The sequence below is a fragment of the Cricetulus griseus genome, chromosome 2, assembly GCF_003668045.3.
Source record: "Cricetulus griseus strain 17A/GY chromosome 2, alternate assembly CriGri-PICRH-1.0, whole genome shotgun sequence".
NCBI lineage: Eukaryota > Metazoa > Chordata > Mammalia > Rodentia > Cricetidae > Cricetulus > Cricetulus griseus.
Genome location: NC_048595.1, coordinates 418,742,932 through 418,757,363, shown reverse-complemented (window position 1 = coordinate 418,757,363; position 14,432 = coordinate 418,742,932). Strand labels below are relative to the sequence as shown.

Below are 14,432 nucleotides of genomic sequence, written 5' to 3'. Positions count from 1 at the left end.
ACCGAGCAATGGATGATAGCGTTCTAGTTAGAACCAAGTGTAAGAACACGAGTATTCTGGCAAAATTCCAGCGTGAGTGGTTTACATTCTCCAGCTTCAAAATAATTTTTATTATTAGCCAACACTTGTCCATCCCAGCAACACACACAACACAAAAGGGCAGGGGCCCCCCTTGGCATGCTGGCACGCTGTCCATACTTTCCACTCAGGGTTCCCTTTTCTGATGCCTGTGGCATAGTTTTCACCCTCCACTAATTCCAAGCCTAGGATGTTTGTAGACCTTGAGTGCCAAGCAGTAACTAAGAAGAAAAGGGATTAAATATGAGCACCTATAGAATTCTGTGGAGCGGAGCAACTCACATTTTAAACATTTATTAATAGCCGTGGTGTCCGTGAGGAGATAGTTTATTCTTTTTTAAACTCTGTGACTGAAATTAAAATACTCAGTTTCATTAACGTCTGTTGATAAACAGAAGGCGGGCTTTCCGCCTGTACAAATGGCACGGAAAATGACAATAAGACCCAACAGATCTCAGCCCCTGAGGCCAGTCCCAAGTCTTTCAAGTATCCCTGGACCTTCTCCCTATTTTAATTTTTTTTCCCCAACTGAAGAAAGGGATGAAGGAGCAGTATACAATTTAAAGCCTCTTCATAAGCGTGTGAGTGAATTTCAAGTATGCTAAACACCTCAGTCTCCCAACCTAATTAGAACGCGTCGAACAGCGGCATTTGTGGGACACTTTAAAACTTGCAGTATACTAGCCCATCAGGAGAGCGCCCCTGTGTGTCCCGGAGTTGACTGCGCGCCGCAGGTCTTCCCGCGGTCCCAGCTGCCCCCCTTCTCAGGGAGGTCCCAACCTTGCCAGAGTGCGCAGCAGCCAGCCCCGGGTGACCCAGCACCCCGGGCCATACCCTGTCCCAGGGTATGTCTCGGCGGGTGATTTAGTACCTGCCAGGGATTATAAACCTCGACTGCTAAGGACTAACATTTTCAGTGACTTCCAAAACGGGAAGAAATCCACTCTCTTGCACAAAAGTAAGATTTTTTTTTTTTGCATATACAAAAGCGCAAAGCCTGGGCAATACCGATATTTCCAGGGGAGGGGTGATGGTGGTTAAGATTGTGAACATCCAACTTCTGGTTTCAGATTGCAGGTTAGCCATCGGAACGCCTACTGAGTACCAGGAGCTGGCACTGGGAGGAGCACAAGTTTTTCAAAGTCTGCCGTCTTGCTAGCTCGGCTGTGTATGTCAAGTTCTGAGGCGTTCCGGCCTTAGAATCCCACGGAATCCAGACCGCGTACCAAGGTGTAAACGATTAACAAACACGCGGTCGCTCCTTAAGTACTGGCGCGTTTGTGATCCAGCACAATCAGAAGGGGGACAGGTGGCACAGCTGAAATTGACCTCTCAGTCCCGCTTGTTTAAAAGCGCCGGACCTCGAAAAAGACGCTTAGCTGGAGAGAGGTGGCCTGATGGAGGCCCTGGAAGCAGACGTTCACAAACCAGAATCTTCCAGCAAAGTGAGCCCAACACTGGCGGGTAGCCGCAGAGAGCTCCAGAAGGACTTAGGCGCAGGTTTCCCGCCCGGGTAGTCTCTAGGCGGCTTTATTAGCATTGACCACGCCCTCATCACTATCCTGACCCACTATTGGCCGACGCTCTTCCGCTGCCCGCTCCGGGCGGGGCCTCGGGGCGCTGGGGGAGAGGCCCGGGCGGCCGGGCGGTGGGCGGGGACGCACGGAGCGCGCGGTGGGGCGGCCCAGCTCGAGGCAGGGCGGGAGGGGGCGGGCCCGGGGCGGGGCCTCCCGGCGGGCATTAGAGGCAGGTGACCCGGGCGGGGCGGGAGAGGGCAGTCAGCCTGCGGCCGTGGCTTCTCCGCTGCCTTCGCGCACTGTGGCTCGGAGCTCGCTGGAGGTGGGCGAAAGAGTGCGAGAGCGCGGGGGAGGAGCCGAGCGGGGCGCGTCCTGAGAGCTCTGCCACCGCCCCCCGGAGTCTGCTGGAGCGCGGAGCCCCCTGCAGGGGAGGCGGCGAGCGGCTGGCGGGACGCGGCGGCGGGCGCGGACCATGCAGTCCCGGCCCGGCCAGTGCCGGCTGCTCGCTGTGCTGTGAGGTGGCCGGGTCCCCTCCAGCCGCCGCATCCCTCCGCCTTCCAGCCCAAGTGCTGCCCGGCGTCCTTGCCCTTCGTCTGGGCTCCGGGACACCGGTGGAAGGCACGGCGTGTCGCTGCCCTGCTCTGCTCGAATCATGCAGGGGGCCCCGAAGGAAGAGAAGGCAACTGACCGGCCCACGCCGACCGTGGTCGAGGGGCACCCTGCTCTCTGAAACGCCCGCCCCCCACCTGCTGCCATGTGTCGCCGCCACAGGTACCTAGCTTGTCGTTAAACTTTTCCAGCTCTGGCCGGATTCGGAGTCTCGGGACGGAGGAGCCCGGCTGGTTGCAGACATCTGCCTCCCAGCAGGACCCTCAGAGGTGAGAGCCCGCGTCTTCCCCTAATCCCAGTTCTCCCGGTTCCTCTGCCCCTTTCTCGGGGACTGAGCTCTCTGGCCCCAGGCACAGCCTGCAGGGCCGGGCCAGGAAAGCAAGGCGGGAGCGGGGAGTGGGGTGCGGGGAGTCTGAAGTTTGATTCCAGGAGGTGGAAGGGAGGAAAGGAGTTAATCTAGAGATTGGAGACCGTGTACGGAGACCGAGTGGTTGGCGCTCCTCTAAGAGGAGTGGTTGCGATTTTTCTTCTCCCCTGCCTTCTCTTTTAAGAGTTGTGTCCTTGGAATCGGAGCCCTAATCGTCTCTCTAGCTAGCCCTATCTGGCGTGGAGCGCTGCCGGCGGAGGCAGCGCCTTCCCGAGGCAGTTTATCTTTGGACGGATTTCTTTAAGAGAAAAAGAAACCAACAGGTTGCCAGCCCGAGCGTCACACTCAAGATTCCGGAGAGGGAGAAGCCGGGGCAGCGGATTCGTCGGTCAGCGCCGACCCTTGCGGGCAAGGGGAAGAAGGGGGCGATGGCTCGACCCGACCCGTCCGCTCCGCCCTCACTGCTGCTGCTGCTACTAGCGCAGCTGGTGGGCCGGGCAGCGGCCGCCTCCAAGGCCCCGGTGTGCCAGGAAATCACGGTGCCCATGTGCCGAGGCATCGGCTACAACCTGACGCACATGCCCAACCAGTTTAACCACGACACGCAGGACGAGGCAGGCCTGGAGGTGCACCAATTCTGGCCGCTGGTGGAGATCCACTGCTCACCGGACCTGCGCTTCTTCCTGTGCTCCATGTACACACCCATCTGCTTGCCGGACTACCACAAGCCGCTGCCACCCTGCCGCTCCGTGTGCGAGCGCGCCAAGGCCGGCTGCTCGCCTCTCATGCGCCAGTACGGCTTCGCCTGGCCGGAGCGCATGAGCTGCGACCGCCTCCCTGTGCTGGGCGGTGACGCCGAGGTTCTGTGCATGGATTATAACCGAAGCGAAGCCACCACTGCGTCCCCCAAGTCCTTCCCTGCCAAGCCCACCCTCCCAGGCCCACCAGGGGCGCCATCTTCCGGGGGCGAGTGCCCCTCGGGAGGTCAATCTGTGTGCACGTGCCGTGAGCCCTTCGTGCCTATCCTGAAGGAGTCACACCCTCTCTACAACAAGGTGCGCACCGGCCAGGTGCCCAACTGTGCAGTGCCCTGCTACCAGCCGTCCTTCAGCCCCGATGAGCGCACGTTCGCCACCTTCTGGATTGGCCTGTGGTCTGTACTGTGCTTTATCTCCACATCCACCACCGTTGCCACCTTCCTCATCGACATGGAACGATTCCGCTACCCTGAGCGCCCCATCATCTTCTTGTCTGCCTGCTACCTGTGTGTGTCGTTGGGATTCCTGGTGCGCCTGGTCGTGGGCCATGCCAGCGTCGCCTGCAGCCGCGAGCACAGCCACATCCACTATGAGACTACTGGCCCTGCGCTGTGCACGGTCGTCTTCCTCCTAGTCTACTTCTTTGGCATGGCCAGCTCCATCTGGTGGGTCATCCTGTCGCTCACCTGGTTCTTGGCGGCTGGCATGAAGTGGGGCAACGAAGCCATCGCAGGCTATGCCCAGTACTTCCATCTTGCTGCCTGGCTCATCCCCAGCGTTAAGTCCATTACAGCGCTGGCACTAAGCTCTGTGGACGGGGACCCAGTGGCTGGCATCTGCTATGTGGGCAACCAAAATCTGAACTCGCTGCGTGGCTTCGTCTTGGGCCCACTGGTGCTCTACCTACTGGTGGGTACGCTCTTCCTTCTGGCGGGCTTCGTGTCGCTCTTCCGCATCCGGAGTGTCATTAAGCAGGGTGGCACTAAGACAGACAAGCTGGAGAAGCTCATGATCCGCATTGGCATCTTCACTCTGCTCTACACGGTGCCAGCCAGCATTGTGGTTGCCTGCTACCTGTATGAGCAGCACTACCGAGAGAGCTGGGAGGCGGCCCTCACCTGCGCGTGTCCAGGACCTGACGCTGGCCAGCCGCGCGCCAAGCCCGAGTACTGGGTGCTCATGCTCAAGTACTTCATGTGCCTGGTGGTGGGCATCACGTCGGGAGTCTGGATCTGGTCCGGCAAGACCCTGGAGTCTTGGCGGCGCTTCACCAGTCGCTGCTGCTGCAGCTCAGGGCGGGGCCACAAGAGTGGTGGCGCTATGGCCGCAGGGGACTATGTGGAGGCCAGCGCCGCGCTCACCGGCAGGACCGGGCCGCCCGGCCCCGCCGCCGCCGCATACCACAAGCAAGTGTCCCTGTCGCATGTCTAGGAGGCCTGGAGGCCGAGGCCCAGGGACAGTGCGGGAACTGAAGGAGGGGGTTGTTTTGCTTGGTAACTTTGTGAAGGTCACTTCCGTTTACCTTCTTGGTGCTGATGCCCCCTCCCTGAGCGGCTTGGAGAGGGAAAAGGGCGGGTTTCAAGAGTAATTGTCCCCAGTCTTCTACCAGGGGGCACGGCTCACATGAAGTGTATTCTAGTTTGTATTTCTTACTGCCTTCTTTGGAAGAACCCTGTTTTTAATTTATATTTTAATTTTTAACATTGTTGCATTTTGGCAACAAAATTTACCTTTGCTTTGGGGGCTTCACAATCCTCAAGCGGGCATTGTAATGAGGTTACCCTCGGTTCAGGTTTGTTTGGACTGTGTGGTTTAAATTGGGAAAATATATTTCCTATACGTGTGTCTTTTTTTTTTTTTTAATGTGAACAGTGAAAGGCTGCTGTGACTGGGAAGGTGTGGAGTGTCTTTATTTTTTTTTTAAGCTAGTTTTTTTCCTTACACTGCTTAAAATGTCCAGGACACTTAGAGGCCAGAGGCCATCTGCTAGTTCTGTGTATTGCCCCCTCAAGACATCCTCTGGAATGGAGCATGATGTGGTTAGGACTATCCCCAGGTAACAAGGTTGGAGAACTAAAGATTTTGTGAGCCTCCTTAACCTCACTCAGCAAGCGCTGGGCTCTTTTCAGTCTGACCGACCACAGTCATTCTCATTCCTAAGAGCCAGGCGGTGTCTTGAATGTGTTAGAGGTGGCATTATAGAGCTGGACATACACATTTGCCATAATGAGAGAGAGCCTGAGGGGTGGCGATTGGTTGAATGTGAATTCTGAACCCGCAAGGTGACTGGTGAGGTGGTGAACTTTGTGCCCGAGAGGGAGTGGGTGGTTCTTAATGAGCTCCCATGATCCCTTATTAGTATTTTTTAAAAAAGAAACTTGTGTTACAATTTTCAGTAAAAGTAAAGCCTCTCCCTTCTTCTGGAAGTACTTAGGATCTTTGCTAAAGGGGGGCACTCTTTTAGATTAAAAGGACAAAAAACGGATATGCTTCCAGTAATTAAAGTTCCCATTGCGGCTTATCTGCTCCTCCCACCCCACCTCCTTTATCATGCTAAACAGTCTTTCTCGCTTTTCTTATTCCTCCTCCTGGAGAGCGGTGATTAGAAGCCACACCCACCCTCCTAAGAGGTGCTGCAACTGGGGAGGGAGACTAGTTACCTGAGAACAAACACTGGCCTGGAGGAAGGAAAACAAGTGTCCCTGAACTAGTTTAAAGCCAGATGGCCCCAAAGCAGCAACACTGTTCCCTGGTAGTCTCTGGAAAACAAACAAGACCCATAACTTAGGCTTTGTAATATGGGCCAGTTGTAATGCTACTGCGGGAGGGACCGTCCCCGCACCCCTGCTTTCTTTTCCTCTTCTGAGAAAGCCAATATAATGCCGGACACCTCCTCACACACAGTCTCTCTGCTATTAGAAAAGTCTGTTTGCTTTCCTAATCAGTTTAAACATTCATTCAAGAAGAGTGTGAGGCCAATACTGGGAAAGAAGTGACAGTGACCAAGACAGAGTTGGGGCTGAATTTAAGGAGCTAAAATGGCCAGACAATTAAAACCAGTTGGAGTCTAGGCATCTCGATTTTCATTTGCAGCAAATGGGGGCGGGGTGGGGATGGGAGCTAAGCCTGAATCAGCTTTACCTCCCAGGTACTGAGTGGAGAAATGCAGAGTTCCCACTGGGAATTTAAATGCTTAAGGCCTGAGTCTTAAGGTTGCTGGGAAGCTGTTCACATTTGTAAAATGCACTACCCTTACTCACTGATGCTTGAGTCAAAATTAAAGCTTCAGTAGCTTCTGCAAAACCTCGTACACCTAGCTATAAAGCTCTGTGAATGTCTTATTCTGTTTACTCAGAAACCTCTTCCGGGAAGCTCAATAGGCTCAACGCCGCTTCTGCTGTTTTTCAAATGAGGCCCTTTTCTTATCACCTTGACCTCTTGGCTTGCTTAGCATGTCTTCCCAGAATCTGCTGCCCAAGTCAACTGTGACTAGTTTGGGTTGTTCCCTCTTCAGGAAAAAAATTGTAGAGGAATCTAGAAAAGATGTACAGTGTATCTAAAAGTTGTAGGATGAAGTGGATGAAAGTGATTTAATTCATTCCTTAAAAAAATTATTTTTTTCGTCTTAGCAACATGCCAAACCAGGAACAAAAAAAGAACAATCCCCTTTGAAAAATAAAGTTGAAACAGATTCGATGCCAAGGGGATGGACTATGTAGGTTTGGAAGAAGCCTCAGAAGTCTCTTTTGTTTCTGTCCTCAAATTTCCTCTCTTTTCTTCTCTCCTATCCTAAGGAGACAAAGAGAGCCCACCTGCTTCCCCGAATGAAGCCTGACAGACTCTAGCCTGCCCTAGGGGAGGGGAGAGGGAAGCTGTGTGTGTGTGTGTGTGTGTGTGTGTGTGTGTGTGTGTGGTCACCCCCTCTTTCCACCACACATTTTCTTCTACTTGGCATTTCTGTTGTGATAACAATAAATGAAATGACATGAAGAGCTGTGGGGCAGTCCAGCAACTTCCCTGCCAGCTTTGGGCAACTGGGAGGAGTTGCGCGGGTTCCAGCTCCAGTGAGCATGTTGTAGCCGCCTCGCTCACCTCTTTGAGCTCTATGATGCCACACAGGTTAGAGGGTGAGGATTTAGATAGTCTAAAGAAAGAGATGGGACCTCAGTGACACCAGTGGCCAAATGTTAGGGAGGTTCCCTATTATTTAATTTTATATTTCCCTCCTCATATTTTGAAGTTGTCTAAATTGGATGAAAATCATTTTTCTTGGTGCCTTAATTGGTTTATTCTTGCAACCCTTTTGTCATAGTTTGATGTGACCGTTGCCAGTGACCAGGGCCTGTGTGTATGCCTTGTGTGTAATTGTGCGCATGTACAAGCTTAAATAATGTGCCGATGGCACTTGTTCTAAGTTGGTATTCATTAGGCTGTTCCCTCCTGGGCTAGGGCAGCACTAATCTTGACACCGGCTGCCAGGAGACAACGTCACGGATCATACACCGAACCTTAATAACAGCATCCGTGACCTGCACTGGCGAGTGTAGAATGGGAACCCCAGAGCTAGAAAGCACAGTTGTGTATTTTAATGAACTACTGGCCCTGCTAAGGAAGCCTCTTTCACTTTTGTGCTCTACAGAAAGACCCAGGGGGGTAGGAGGGACAAAGCTTTGAATAAGTGCTTTCTAACACCGAATGTGGCAAACAGGACTGAGCAAATCTAGGCAGGTGTGAGGTATGGTGGCCTGCTGCCTCTCTGTGTCCTTTCTTGTCTCCAAAGTCCAATCAAGTGATCCTGGGAAAGAAACAGCTTGGGTTGGGGAGGGCAGCTCAGAAAGAAACCCTATCAAGACATGAAAGAAGGGTGAAGGGTAGGCAGCATGTGACTAACCTGCTTCAAACTCTCAGAATCTTCTGTAGCTGGATGACAATTGCAGGATTTTTTTTTTTTTTTTATCCAGGATAATGTCTGTCTGTGGTACATCATTTTAAGACAATATTAATTCATGTTGTTATAAACTATGTATAGTATGTATGTTTTGTGGGCGTGTATATACGTAATATATATTATATATACATTATATATATATATATATGAGAGAGATTTAGTGACTTGATACGGGTTGGTGCAGGTAAATTTATTACTGAGCCAAATGAGGCGCATACCGAGTCAGTAGTTGGAGTCCAGGGCATTCAGTGCTGTGTGTGATCTGCATACATGTATAGTGCCTATCCCATGCAGTAAGAACCATGGCTGTCATGCCAAATCCAGCACTCACAAGTCAGAGCCAGCAATATTTGATTTGTAGACAATCAGCTTGAATTTATAGATTATGACTGGCAATGATTATAATTCTGAATCCATAACATTAGCAAAAGGAAACCCAGAGTATCTTGAAGAGAGGATTTTTTTGTCTTGTGCCTGGAAGTCAGTACAACAGCAATTGTATGTGGTTATGTTAGTCTCAAGATCCTTAACTTGTTGACCTTATGATTTTGGAAATTTTTTGTATTATATTTGTGGGAAGGTAAATAATGGTTTAAGATTTTTATCAAATATGGAGATTAGTTATTTATGAAAAACAAAGAAATGTCTATTTTTGTTTCTTTGTTCCCAGTTCATGTAGATAACTTTTTAAAATGCATTAAAACAATGGTGAAGAAAATACAATAATGCTGTAGTGTCTTTTTCCCCCTCTTTATGGAGAAATGCTTTGGTTTCTAAGAGTATCTGAGATGAAGATTCTCATAACTTGGTCACCAGATGTCTCAGATACCCTTAAAGTATACGCAACTGAATTTTCATCAGATAATCAGCCAAATTCCAGTCACAAGAGGAACACATTTTCCTCACCCGTGCTTCCTGGGTTTCTCCTGCCTCAGCTGCGGTTTGCTTCATTATGCATTTGAAGAAATGAAGGGAGCTCCGTGGAAGATCAGACGCATGCTCTCACTGTGTTCTGTTTGACAGATGGGTGTGCTTTGCACCTGTTTGATAAGCTGCACGTTCTGTGTGTCTGGTTGAGGGGCAGGTGTTGAGCTCAAATAACTTCATATTGGCAGCGGAGAGGGAGGACCGCAATTCATTGAGAATGACACCCAGTTCCCTTCCCCATTCCCAGATAATTTGACTGGGTGTCAGAATGCTTAATGGTAGACTTAACTTCTACCTCTGTGTTCCTGTCTTGGTAAAAGTCAAGTGAATCTATAAGGTAACATCTCATATTCTCCAGCGATACTCTCAGGCATTGTGGGGAAATGTGAGGGAAACATGGGTACTTAAGGCTTTAAATGTATGGGGCAGAAATATAATAATGGCTATTTATTATATTTAATAATGTTAATTTGTATGCAATGGACTTCAGTATATGGCAGGGACCGGGAGGCAGTCTGAGAAACACAGAATAGCATCCTACCGAAGAGCAACTACAATTCACATACATGGACAGGACTCTAGTATGTCTCCACCTTGTTTTCTCTTGGCTCACTTTCACCCAGTGGAGAAAGGGGGAGAGAAACTGGAACAAGAGCAGGGGGTTGGAGAAAAGGTGCCCCCCCCCCAAGTCATTGGCAATAGCACCATTCCTTTTTTTTTTTTCTTAATGACTCAATTTACAGAGTTCTTTAGTTTGTCAAGATGGAAGCCATGCTTTGAGGGAGAATGGTTGTGTGTGTATGGACAGAGGATACAAGCTGATTGTTGGTTCAAATCCCAGCCGTACTACTTATAGGCCCTGATCCAGGACACTTTTATTTCAGATTTCTCATTTGTGATGAGAGAATAATAGTACTTACATTTGGGGGTTCAGAAGATTTAAAAGATTTAATGCTAGGAGTCTGCAGCTGTCCCTGGTGTGGATTGGAGGAGGGGGCAGCTTTCACAGGGTGTTTCCTAAGATCAGTTGTGGCTCTGAGAAATGCACTCCAGTCTCAGCCCCAGGATTGGAGATTTAGTTAGGCCTGGGTCCTTAGGTGGGTTTCGGTTTTATAAAGATATTTAAACCTGGGAGTAATATATAAATCTAAAATTGCTCATTTAAAAAATTGCATGGATAATTAAGAGTCCTTGTTTGCTCCTTACCCATTTCCCCTAAAGCTGATAATCTTTGGTTGTGTTTTGTTTTGAGACAGGGTCTCTATGTAGTGATAGCTGTCCTGGAACTATTTAGACCATAGGCTTGCCTCAAACTTAGAGATCCATCTGCATCTGCCTCAACTGCTGGGGTCAAACATGTTAGTGTCTTAACCATGGTACATGTTACAACTAAAAAGTCAATGCTGAGTTCCAGGACAGCCTCCAAAGCCACAGGGAATCCCTGTCTCGAACCCCCTCCCCCCCCAAAAAAAAAAGTCAATGCTGGCCCTTTTCTGTGAACTCTAGACTTTTTTTTTAATTATTTATTAAGTATACAACATTCTGCTTCCATGTATATCTACATACCAGAACAGGGCACAAGATCTCATAAGGGATGGTTGTGAGCCACCATGTGGTTGCTGGGAATTCAACTCAGGACCTCTGGAAGAGCAGTCAGTGCTCTTAACCTCTGAGCCATCTCTCTAGACTTAATCAGACTTCACACTAGTGTTCTGGGATCCAGCGTTCATACCATATTACATTTAGATATGGGCTTTGAGCTGATGAGAGGTAGCTGGTGACCCTATGGAGAAATAGAATATTTGAATGACTGCCTTAAATTAGTCATGGAATTGCTAAGCACTGTTGAGTTGGAAGCAGCTGCTCCGGGGCATGGATGGGCTGGCACAGGTGAGCTAAGGAGCCAGTTAGCCTGCAAACCATAGGAAGCCTGCATTTCCTCGAACCTGGCGCCAACAGAGGGCTTTTATGGTCACCAGCATGAAGCGTGCCATATTGGACATTTGCCAAAAAGATTACAGGTGACAAAGCTGGAATGGTGTACAGCAACAGGCTCTCAGGGGCTTGAGCCAGGTAGGAGTGGGTGTGTTGGGGGGGATGGGGTACAAGGAATCTCAGCCTTTGGAGGGATTAGTTCTACTAGAGAATAACCATTGGGACTTTAGGTGGTTTGTAGGGTAAGGGAATGGAACCGCAGGGTTTTTTAAACCCATCATACTCAACCTGGGTATTCTTTGAGGGCCTCAGAAATACAGTATTTGCTGTATCTTCCTGTGGCTCTTCGGTTATGGGACTACCACTGAATTTCTCTGGTCACACTGAAACTGCCTAGTTTTTTAGAGCAGTTATAAGACTAGGTTTTTTTGGTTGTTGTTTTGTTTGTTTGTTTTGTTTTTAACAACTTTGAAAGACTACTTGTATTAACTTTTCACTGGAGTCAGAATTCCTCTTCTACACAACTTCACATCTCTTTCTTCACCCTGAAGATGCCAAACCACAAGGTGGGATTGCTGAAGTTTTTTTTTTTTCTTTCACAGCAAGTAAATGTTCTCTTTCTGGCAAATCCACTTAAAACAGTTGAGTAGTGAAGAGCCCAAGAAACCAAGGTTGCTCTTTAGTAGGGGGAACTGCCCTATTTTATCTTTTGTGGCATTTGCTGGCACAGTATCAGGCCTCCAGGTAGGTTAAGTGTCTGGCAGACTGGAGGTAATCTTATGCTGGACTCGTGGACCCATACTAGGCACAGTTTGCATAGAAACTAGCACTTCATCTTGGGGTATTTCTCTGCTGAGTGTTTTCTTTCCAAATAGTACTATCTTAAGAATGCAGCTTCTGGGTGAAGGACCAGGCAGGCAAACCAGTCATTTTAAACATGGCTGGAGTGAAGACTGGGTTGTGAAAGGTTTTAGCTAGCCTGCATAGCTTAGCTTATGGAAGCAGTCTAACCTCATACCTGGTTGTTAACACTGACTGACGTCTTTGAACTCAACTGCATTGAGAGCTATAAGAAACTAAACCAAGCTGAGCTGTCATAAAACCAGAGTTCTGCGTTGTTGAATTTAAAAAGCAGGAAATGTGGAAGGGTGGGCTGGGTTGGAATCTGATACAAAGAAATCTAACCATAAACAGAGGGAATTACTAAGCAGCAGCACTTTTCAACCTGCAAGAATGGGAGTTTTACTGGGGTCAAACATGCATTTTAGATCTATCTTTTCTGTTTAATGCAATTATCATATACCAGTTAAAACTCTAATGTCAGTGTGGCACAGGACTTTAACCTCAGCACTCTGAAGGCAGAGGCAGGAGGATCTCTGAGTTCAAGACCAGCCTGGTGTACAGAGCAAGTGCCAAGCCAGTGAGGCCTGCATAGTGAGACCCTGTCTCAAACATTCACAGCCTCTGTTATTTGGTAGGCAGTCTTACAGTAGTGACAGAAGGAAAATTTCACTTTAAAACATCTGTTTCTCGACAGGCAGTGGTGGTGCACACCTTTAATCCTAGCACTTGAGAGGCAGAGGCAGGAGGGTCTCTGAGTTTGAGCTAGTTCCAGGACAGACTCTAAAGCTACAGAGAAACCCTATCTCAAAATGCCAAATACCAAAACAAAAATCTGTTTTTCAAAAGAAAAAAATTAGTATTGAAGATGTTTTGTTTTGCTTTTACCATTTCATTTGCATTCGTGAGCTATTAATCAAGTAAACTGCACCTTTCCTACAAAGTAAATACAAATTTAAAAAAGGTAAATTAGAGGTTAAAAACAAAAACCAAACAGACCACCACCACCCATCTTCTAAAACACAAAAGCAAAATGGAGGAGTCCAGACAGATGTTCCTTTTTATTGTCGTTTCAGAGTACAGAACCCTGAGAAGATGCTAATTAGCACCCTACTGGTGATTTGGTTTTCATGCCTAATTTGTCATGACCCTAACCACTTTCAGTGACATTTACATATTCAGTTGATCCAATTTCCCACTTACCAAAAGGACTCATGTTCTAGTGTCAAGGTCAAAGAGGGAAAAACAATTCTCAGTGATACTCATGGTGCTAAATTATTAAAAGTGGCAGTTTCATGTCCACAGTCTTTCCCAGATCATTGTTTAATATTTGTCTACTCATGCAGTCAGCATTTCTATATGTAAGATGCAAATCCTTTTAAAAATAGTAACCAGTGTACATGTGCTTGTGCCTGAGGTCAGGAGCATGTCAGATCTGGAGCTGGAGTTTCAGTCATTAGGTGCTTGAGATAGGTGTTAGGAATTGAATTCAGGTTCTCTGCAAGAGCAATACAGAGCAATACATCTTAACCACCAAGGTACCTCTCTAGCTGCAATATACAAATTCTTAGATGTGTTTTTGGTTTTTCAAGACAGGGTTTCTCTGTGTAACTGCACTGGCTGTCCTGGAACTAGCTCTTGTAGACCAGGTTGGCCTTGAACTCACGGGAGAACCACGTGCCTCTGCTTCCTGAGTGGTGGATTAAAGGCATGCAGCACCACCCCTTGGCTTATGTGATTTGATAGGTTTTCCCTTCCTAGATTGTCAGTTCACTTATCCTATGTCAAGAAAAAAGGAATCCATCACTCTAAGATCTGACTTCAAATATTGAAAAAGTAAATAAATGTGCAGCATGAGCTTAGTCAGGACCCTCACTGAGGATCAGAATAGGCTGGGCCGTTCAATATTTCTAGACCTGCCAAGTATACATAGTTAACAGCCCCTGTCTCAAAACAAAAACAAAAACCTTAGGTTGGTTGGGTTTATTCCCACCTGAAATGCAAACCTGAAACATCAAGTTAAGTTTCATGCATCAGGTTTCAAGCAACCCCAATTCAAATTCCCATACTTCTGTTTTATTCCCTGTGGAACACATTCTAATTTGATACTATTCTAGCTACTCCTTTCTCTTTGGTGTATACCTATAATCTCTTCTACTGTGATCCTTCCTGATTCACCATCATGGCACTACTCAAATGTGCCATCTACTGCACAATGTCACTAAGTACTGTGGCTAGACACACTCCAGGTACAACACATTATCTTCAGGCAGAAAACAGTCTGAGCAAAGACAATCATGACTCCTGAACTCGACCATGAATCAAAACAGCTTTGTCAGTTGGAAACAAAAAGTTTTCAGGACCAAGGTAAACACAAGAAATATAATGCCCTGTGGACAGAGAAGTGGTACAAACACACGAGCCATGTTTTAATTAAAATAGAATTTATTAGC

General features: G+C 48.1%; 1 protein-coding gene across 1 annotated transcript; it reads left to right on the top strand.

Moving 5' to 3' along the window:
- Positions 1–1,861: 1,861 nt before the first annotated feature.
- Fzd5 (frizzled class receptor 5) lies at positions 1,862–8,290 on the top strand. The gene is made up of 2 exons (XM_027397103.2): positions 1,862–2,473; positions 2,756–8,290. Exon 2 carries the CDS (start codon positions 3,000–3,002, stop codon positions 4,758–4,760), a length of 1,761 nt encoding a protein of 586 aa, XP_027252904.1. The 5' UTR covers positions 1,862–2,473; positions 2,756–2,999; the 3' UTR covers positions 4,761–8,290.
- Positions 8,291–14,432: the final 6,142 nt, after the last annotated feature.